The sequence below is a fragment of the Cololabis saira genome, chromosome 12 (assembly GCF_033807715.1).
Source record: "Cololabis saira isolate AMF1-May2022 chromosome 12, fColSai1.1, whole genome shotgun sequence".
Classification (NCBI taxonomy): Eukaryota; Metazoa; Chordata; class Actinopteri; order Beloniformes; family Belonidae; genus Cololabis; species Cololabis saira.
In genome coordinates, this window is record NC_084598.1 from 5,178,444 (window position 1) to 5,187,336 (window position 8,893).

Here is an 8,893-nt window from a genome sequence, read left to right on the forward strand (position 1 = left end):
CCGCCTGGTGCAGCAGCGCTGCAGTTTTAGTCCAGGGGCCAGAGCCCAAAATTTCACTTGTCAGCAGAGGTGTCAAAAGTATTCACATTCATTACTCAGGTAGAAGTATAGATACTAGAGTTTAAAAATACTCCTGTGGAAGTTGAAGTATCAACTCAAGTTTTTTACTCAAGTAAAAGTATAAAAGTACTGGTTTCAAAACTACTTAAAGTATAAAAGTAAAAGTAATGTAAGGGAGAAAAAAGCCATTAAGGACAAAAGCCATTGAAAATGAATGTATCTTAGTATAATGCAAATATATTAAAGAACCATATATGTGTACTATTGAGCATTAACATGTGTTTCAGAGAGCAGAAGATATGATGACTAGTTGCCTATAATATATAATATTGTAATGGTGCAAAAAGTCAAACTTCAGAGGCATGCAGAGGTGGGTAGAGTAGCCAAAAATTGTACTCAAGTAAAAGTACTGTTACTTCAGAATAATATGACTCAAGTAGAAGTAAAAAGTACTCATCCAAATAATTACTTGAGCAAAAGTAAAAAAGTACTTGGTGAAAAAACTACTCAAGTACTGAGTAACTGTTTAGTAACGTCTGATTTATTTTTTTAACACAACCATTCAAACAGACAAAAGTACAAAATAATCATCTTCAGGCAAATTAAATCAATAAAATAATAAAATAAATTAAAATTAATAAAAAAATAGCTTAAATTAAAATAAATTCAAGTACTTTAATAAATAATAAAATAAATAAAATAATAACAGAATAAAAAAATAAATTATGCACAAGTAGCACAAAATTTCAAGCCTTTGTACTTTTATTTTTTAACCAGAACTAGAACAAGCCCATGAACTCATATACACTCTGTGTGTGTGTTTGAGTCTGTGTATATGATGATGTGTATACAAAAGATGCAAAAACAAACATTTTCCCCAAAGAATCACCCAGTGATGTCATGAGATTGACGCGTACGCGGATAAAAGTGATAAAAGAAAAGTAACAGCTCAACGTAGCCTAATGGAGCGGAGTAAGAGGAACAGTTTCTTCTTCACAAATCTACTCAAGTAAAAGTAAAAAGTATAGTGATTCAAAACTACTCCTAAAAGTACAACATTTCCCAAAACTTACTCTAGTAAATGTAACGGAGTAAATGTAACTCGTTACTACCACCTCTGGAGGCATGTTATCATTTATCCTAACCTTTATTGGAATGTACATCCAAGTTTAGTTGCAGGAATCTGAGGGAACGGATGTAAGAACAAAACTGGACAAGAATATCTGAAACAACCACAACCAAATTCACTCTATCCGGATGGAGCAATTTAACTGGATAGTTTTTATTAAAGGCCGAAATGAAATAGAGTAACGAGGCTGTTTTTAAAATGTAAGGAGTAAAAAGTACAGATAATTGCGTGAAAATGTAAGGAGTAAAAGTAAAAAGTTGTCTGAAAAATAATTACTCCAATGAAGTATAGATAACCAAAATTTCTACTTAAGTAAGGTAACAAAGTATTTGTACTTTGTTACTTGACACCTCTGCTTGTCAGCACCACTCAAGGTGACAAAACTCGCTTATGATTTTTGAAAATATTTATGTCTGTAGATGATATTTTGGTATGATAACCTTCCTGAGTGGCAGCTGGATCATAGTTTGAGTGACATTATGTGATCATACTGTACTTGGTTAACCTTCTTAACACTATCTTTAGTACACACAGAACTTGATAGCCCGACTATAATCAGATCTTGACATATTCCCATTAATAACGATGTTAATTTTGTTTACAATATTGTTATGTGTATAATGTTATTTATAAAACTAAGCTGGTTCCTTATCTCATTGTGGTGTCCTTTATGTCCTGTGTTTGCATGATAAAGGCCAGTTTGTGACATCAGCCTAGTGGCTGTTATAGTTTCATAGGAGCCTAATGATGCTCTTCTAGTTTAAGGCTCACAATGACCTGCAACAATGATATAGAATGGGGTATATTATACATTTCCTGAATCCTTATGGTCCTTTGAGTATTCTAGTTTTGCATTTTGTGTCTCTGTTGTTCCTAGATGACACAGAGATAAAAGATAGTATATCATTTAGGCGAAAATTGTGTAAAAATGTGTGTTGTTTATAGTTTAAAGAGCTGCAGTGACCTCTATGTTGGTCAGAAAGATTCACATCTTAGCTTGAATGAATGCTTAAAAAGTCCCCTTTTAAAATGATACCAAAGACAATATAGTGAAACATTAACAGATATCCTGTATATAAGTCTAAACCAGGATATTCACCAGCATCTGAAATGTAATTTTCTGAAGGGGCTGGGTAACTTCATGAGCTGATAACTCTGATCCAGCTGCCACTCAGGAAGGTTATCATACCAGAATATCATCTACAGACATGGATATTTTCAAAAATTAGAAGCAAGTTTGGTCACCTTGAGTTGTACTGATATCTGGTCTGGCCCATGGACTAAGTACCGCGCACTTAGCCTTATATCACTGTCCGTATTTGATCAAGTATAGCTCCCATCGTCTGATCTACGGAGGTAGATTTGTGTCTTAATTATTCAATCAAAAAAAAGATTGCTTCAATCAAAAAATATATTTTCAATTTTTAAAAAAATCACTTCAATCAAAGAAAATGATTCAATCAAAAAAAAGACTTCAAAACTTTTTTCACTTCAATCAAAAAAAAAATCACTTCAAATCGAAAAATAAATATTTTCAATCCAAAAAAAAAATGTTTAAATGCAATGTTTTGGGTCTCAAATATTTTTTTTCCATTCAAACACTTTTTTTCTTTGATTAAGAACGTTTTTTTTATTGAAGTGATTTTCTTTCATTGAAAATATTTGTTTCTTTTTGAAGCAACTTCTTTTTTGATTAAATGATAAAGACACAAATGTCCTACCCATAATATGGCCCAAACACAAAAAAACACTACTTCAATCAAAAAAGTTGCTTCAAACAACTCCACTTCTATCAAAGAAAACATTTCCAATCAAAGAAAAACAGTGTTCAAATGTATTTTTTTGAGTCTCAAATATTTTTGATTGAAGCAATCTTTTTTTTTGATTGAATAATTAAGACACAAATCTACCTCCATACTGATCAGGTTCCGACACACAATCCTTTAAATAAAAGGACAAGACTTTATTACGAAATTATTAAAAAAAAATAGGTGCAGCAGTTGTCCCTAATTCTATAGTCAGAATTCTGTCCAATTGGTTTGCCCAACAGACCATGCAGGTTAAATGGAACAATTTTCATTTCATCCTTTTCATGTCAGTAATGGAGTAAGACAGGGGAGCATCTTATCTCCTATTTTATTGAATTTCTACATGAACAATCTATGAAATAAATAAATGAAGCCCATGTAAAACTGGCTGTATGGTTGGCAGTACAGTGATGAACCATCTTATGTACGCAGATGATTGTGTGATTTTTAGCCCGAGCTCAGCTGGTTCTGCAGCAGCTCCTTAATGTGTGTTGTGTGTACGGGGAGCAACAGGATGTAAAGTATAACGAGTCAAAAAGTGTTATTATGATCTGCAGAACCGTGGAAGATAGACATTTGACTTTTCCTGACTTTAAACTGTCAGGTAATGTTCTGAATATCTGTAGTGAAGTGAAATATCTTGGCCACGTGATCACAGATCAACTGACAGATGACGAGGACATTTATCGTCAGTGTCGTGTGTTGTATGTGCAAGCAAATGTATTGTCACGTAAATGTGGTTGTTGTACTGTTGGAGTGAAGTTGACTCTGTTCAAAGCGTATTGTTCACCTCTGTACAATGCACATCTGTGGCTGAGCTATAAAGAAGCCTTCAGAGACTGCAAGTAGCATACAATGATGCTGTGAGGAAACGGTTAAAAAGGCCCAGATGGACGAGCGGCAGTGAGATGTTTGTGAGTGCTGGAGTGAACACACTGCAATCTGTTTTGAGAAATGTAATGTACAGGTTTATCTGTCGGTTAAATCATTCTGATAATCAAATTGTTGTGATACTGGTGAACATTATGTACAGGGCTACACGCTGAACGTCTCAGTTTTAGGAGCATTGGTATAAGTGTCTTTTAAAACGAGTCATTAGACTATTTTTTATTTCTATGTTTTTTAATCTTTTGTATTTTGTGTTTTTGATTGCATTTGTGTATGGACATTGAGTCTTGAGTAAAATCTATCTATCTATCTATCTATCTATCTATCTATCTATCTATCTATCTATCTATCTATCTATCTATCTATCTATCTATCTATCTATCTATCTATCTATCTATCTATCTATCTATCTATCTATCTATCTATCTATCTATCTATCTATCTATCTATCTATCTATCTATCTATCTATCTATCTATCTATCTATTACTTTAAAGAAAACGAAAAAGAAGAGAAATGTGTCTTTAAATCAACATCCGCTTATCGTTGGTTTACTTCCGGTTTACTTCCTAAGTTCTATGGGTTGAAGTGTTTTTTGTCTTCTAGTTTGAGTCCTGCACGATGAAGATCGTCACCTGGAATATAAACGGCATCAGGACTTTCAAAGGCGGCATAAAAAGCGCTCTCGACTCGCTGGGCGCAGACATTGTCTGTGTTCAAGAGACGAAGGTGACAAGTAAGTGAGTGTTTGTTTGACAGCGTGAGCGCTGGGAGCGCGGGAGGAGTCACGTGATCTGACCAGAGCCGCGTTCAGCCTGATTTATGGTTCCGCGTTAAAACGACGGCGTACCCTACGCCGTAGGCTCTGCGTTGTTGTAACGCGGAACCATAAATCAGCCTTTATTCCGACAATAACAAATCCTTATTGATGCTCCTCAGGAGATCTGCTGGACGAAAGGACTGCGATTGTTGACGGATACAATTCATATTTCAGCTACAGCCGGGGACGCAGCGGCTATTCAGGTTTATTTCATTGTTATAACAACTCCTCAGTTTCTTGGATCTAGTGTATTGCTTTGTATTGAACCTTCCCATGTCCTTGCATTTAAGTTTGCTTTTCCTTAAAAAAGAAATAAAAACCTCAACATAATGGAAATATTATTATGTTTTACCACAAACCACGGACAATTTTAAAAGAGGACTAAAAACCTTTCTTTTTAGCAAAGCATTTTATCACTAAACAATGCTGTCGTTTTTTTTCCTAGTTGCTGTTTTTAATTGTTTTATTCTCTTTTTACCAATGTCTTAACTTTTTATCCTTTTATCTTCTAACTTGATATTATTTCTGCTTTTTATTATCAAACTGTAGCACTTTGAGATTTACAGTAATGTAAAGTGCATTATAAATAAGATTTATTATCATTATTATCATTATCAAGATTATTATTATTACTACTGTCTACTGTCTAAGTATGAAAAGTAATGCATGTGTGATTCCTGATGTGGACAGGTGTTGCCACCTACTGTAGGGACAGCTCCACCCCGTTTGCTGCAGAGGAGGGTCTCTCAGGTCTGCTGACCAACCATGAAGGGGCTGTCGGTTGCTACGGAGACCTCTCTGAGTTTTCAAATGAAGAGCTGCAGCTTTTGGACAATGAAGGGCGAGCAGTCATCACACAACACAAAATCATGTAAGAAAAGATTATTATACATCTACGTGTACTGTAAAGGTTATTCTTCTATGTTTTTTTTATTTTTTATTGACATCATGGGATTATTTAACTAACAAATATTGTATCGAAGTATGATACCAGTACCAGTGTTTTTGTCTGTGAGAGATTCTTTTTGCAGATGCCCTCGGCGCTCTTTTTGACTTTGTTGTGTTTTCACTTCACAGGTGTCAGGGCGAAGAGAAAACCGTTACTGTAATTAATGTATACTGTCCACGGGCTGACCCTGAAAAGCCAGAGAGAAAGCAGTTCAAACTTCACTTCTACAAGCTCCTTCAGAGTAGGGCGGAAACTATACTGAAAGAGGGGAGGTGAGAGTTTTGAAAATGAATAAATGTCACAGGTGTATCCTGTTTTTACCACAAATGTTTCATGTGCGGTATCAAAGTTTTTCTAATTTCCAAATAATCCACTTTTTTGCAAGCTGATGATGGTTATATACTTGAGTTTTTGACAAAATTTGCAACCCATAAGACATCAAATCCAAACTTGTATATAAAGTAGGGATGGGCAAAATATATTTCCTGGTCGATATCAATATTCAAAATTTTAATATTGCCTTATTTTATTTTTATTTTATTAATCTATTCTTTTCAAATAATAAATCATGTTTCAGACGGCTTGTAAATCCAGTCCGATTTTATTGTATAAATGGACTTAAATAATATTGTTAATGTTAATTATGTAAATAATATGAAAAAACTGCAAATATGTTGTAACTTTAGCTTGTATAGTTACAATAAAACGGCATGGATAATTTGAATTACATTGTTTTGACTCAGTTTGTCCCATGAATTATCAGTATAATCTGATGTACGTGCAACCTGGATTTAATATAATCCCTTTTCCAATTTTCAGCGAACTATGTATAACATTGCTATATATTGAAAAATTTACATATCGCAATATCGTATTGTGATGTGTATCCTATCATGAGATCCTTGGCAATACCCAATACCAATACCCAATTGAATGTATCTACATGTGTCACGTTCCTATATTGTGACCAAAGTACATACCTAAGCATTCTCCTCCCTGTTTTGAAATTAAGTAAACTTTCTTTTCTTTTTCTTCTTTCCAGCCATGTGATTGTTTTAGGAGATGTGAACACGTCTCATCGGCCAATAGACCACTGTGACCCCAGTGACATTGTAAGTAAATGGTTGAAAAAAAATTCACATGACTGTAGTTGTTTTGGATTAACAGAATAGTACTGAATAATAATGTATGTTCACCAATTAGCTGCATAATTTATCTTCATAAATTAATAGTAAGTAAAATGGAAATTATTTTGATTGAATTTAATGTTTCTTCATTGTCTTAGCTGTAAGAGACTTATACTAAACTAATAGCTGTGTATTAAAAGTTTCAAATAGACTCCAACAGACTGTAAAATCTGCAGAAACCCATTTATTGTGACCTTTTGGTACTAAAGCCTTAAGCCTGAATTATGGTTCTGCGTCAAACCAACGCAGAGCACACGCTGTCGTGAACCCTTCTGACTTCTCCGTCACTCCATTTCTCCGCGGTGCAGTACCCCCACGTGACCGCTAGTTAGCGATCTTTTCCTGAATGGTTTATCCGACTTTTTCCGGTCACAGTGAATCAAAGAGATAAGGACAACTATTGTGCAAAAAAACAAAACAAAAAAAATCACACATACACGAAGAAAAGAGCGCTGAAAGTTCACGACTGCTTCAAACCGGAAACCGGAAATGCGTTGCTTCCAAGCGAACCAATCACAGCCCTCTCCATCTGCGTGTGGTCTGCGTCGCCTCGACGCGTAGTTACAATTTTCGGGTGGTGCAGGTCAGTGACGGCGTCAGTGACTGCGTGTAGTCTGCGTCGACGCGTACCACACGCCGTAGGCACGGCGTCGTTTTGACGCAGAACCATAACTCAAGCTTTATAAGGAAAACTTCTTGTGGCAAAAGCAATCCATCTTACGTAGATATTGCCAGATATCATTTCTATGCAATGACAGATTCTGTATGTCCCTGCATGCATGTCATAAATTAACCCAGTCCTTCTTCTATCACTCAGGATGATTTTGGTGAAAACCCTGGGAGGAAATGGCTGAACAGTTTTTTGCACAGCAGTGAACAAGAAGACGACCACAGTGAAAAGCAATCTGATGAAGAATTTGAGCTTTTGAATCCCAACCAAAAAGGAAAATTTGTAGATACCTTTCGGTATTTCCACCCGACCCGTCACAACGCCTTCACGTGCTGGTCAACTCTCACTGGGGCACGGCAGACCAACTATGGCACACGCATCGACTATATCTTTGGGGACCGCCAGCTGGCCAAGGAGCAGTTTGTGGCGGCCGACATCATGCCGGAGATGGAGGGCTCGGACCACTGTCCTGTGTGGGGGAAACTGAGCTGCTCTGTTCTTCCTTGCTCCAAGCCCCCGCCTCTCTGTACTCGCTACCTGCCAGAGTTTGCTGGCAAACAGCAGAAGCTCTCTCGCTTCCTTGTTAAGGTGGACCAAAAATCAGTTCAGCCGGCCCAGATGAAAGTCTTACCCGGATCTCAAGAAGAGGAGGAAAGACGGGAGAATTTAAACCCGTTTGGAGCTGAAAAAAAAACCTTGGCTCCAAACGGCAAGAAACGTTTAACATCAGACTTTTCTGCCCCAAAGGGGAAAAAGACAAAGACAGTAAACAGCTCTTTAAAGCCTCAAGGCAACCTCCTTTCCTTCTTTAAACCAAAAGTCGGAAATGTTAAGCAGTGTGACAAAGCGCTAGAGGAAGTTACCTCATCACACAGTGTTCCAAAAGTATCTCCAAATAGTGACTTGGGTTCAGTCGGTGCCTTAAAAGCTGAAGGTACTGAGGTGATTTATCCCGGTTCATCCCAGTTGTGCACCAGTAGCACCACAGTGGAAATGGACAACCTGGTTCAGACAAAACACTTGACCCCTCGGGGGAACGGGGGACACTCGGAGGTCAAGAACGGGGCATCAGTGTTTTGGAAGTCGGTGCTTCAGGGTCCCCCCCGGCCCCCCCGCTGTAAGGCCCACGGAGAGCCCTGCGTGCTTCGTACTGTAAAAAAAGAGGGTCCGAATATGGGGAAGCAGTTCTTTGTATGTTGCCGTCCTCAGGGACATCCTTCCAACCCTGAGGCGCGATGCAATTTCTTTCATTGGGTTGAGAAGGAAAAGTGACAAGTGTTCTGTACAGGCAAGAGGTTGTTCTTGCACTTCTAAAAGGTGTTGAAGCTCTCATCATTTTGCAGATTTCTGTCATACCTTTCTCCTTTGATAAATAATAAAATA

The 8,893-nt window shown here is 37.0% G+C and overlaps 1 protein-coding gene across 1 annotated transcript; it reads left to right on the plus strand.

Moving 5' to 3' along the window:
* The first annotated feature begins 4,459 nt into the window (after positions 1–4,459).
* Positions 4,460–8,893, plus strand: apex2 (APEX nuclease (apurinic/apyrimidinic endonuclease) 2). Its single transcript, XM_061734703.1, has 6 exons — positions 4,460–4,620; positions 4,824–4,907; positions 5,395–5,575; positions 5,782–5,925; positions 6,696–6,765; positions 7,658–8,893. The coding sequence occupies exons 1-6, from the start codon at positions 4,506–4,508 to the stop codon at positions 8,780–8,782; spliced, it is 1,719 nt and encodes a 572-aa protein (XP_061590687.1). The 5' UTR covers positions 4,460–4,505; the 3' UTR covers positions 8,783–8,893.

What these genes read in the sequence shown, in the direction of transcription:
- apex2 (XM_061734703.1), top strand. Translation starts at nt 4,506, where the DNA reads ATGAAGATCGTCACCTGGAATATAAACGGCATCAGGACTTTCAAAGGC. An exon ending in GGGACGCAGCGGCTATTCAG is followed by an intron (nt 4,908 to 5,394) that starts GTTTATTTCATT and finishes TGATGTGGACAG; the next exon opens with GTGTTGCCACCTACTGTAGG. An exon ending in ACTATACTGAAAGAGGGGAG is followed by an intron (nt 5,926 to 6,695) that starts GTGAGAGTTTTG and finishes TCTTCTTTCCAG; the next exon opens with CCATGTGATTGTTTTAGGAG.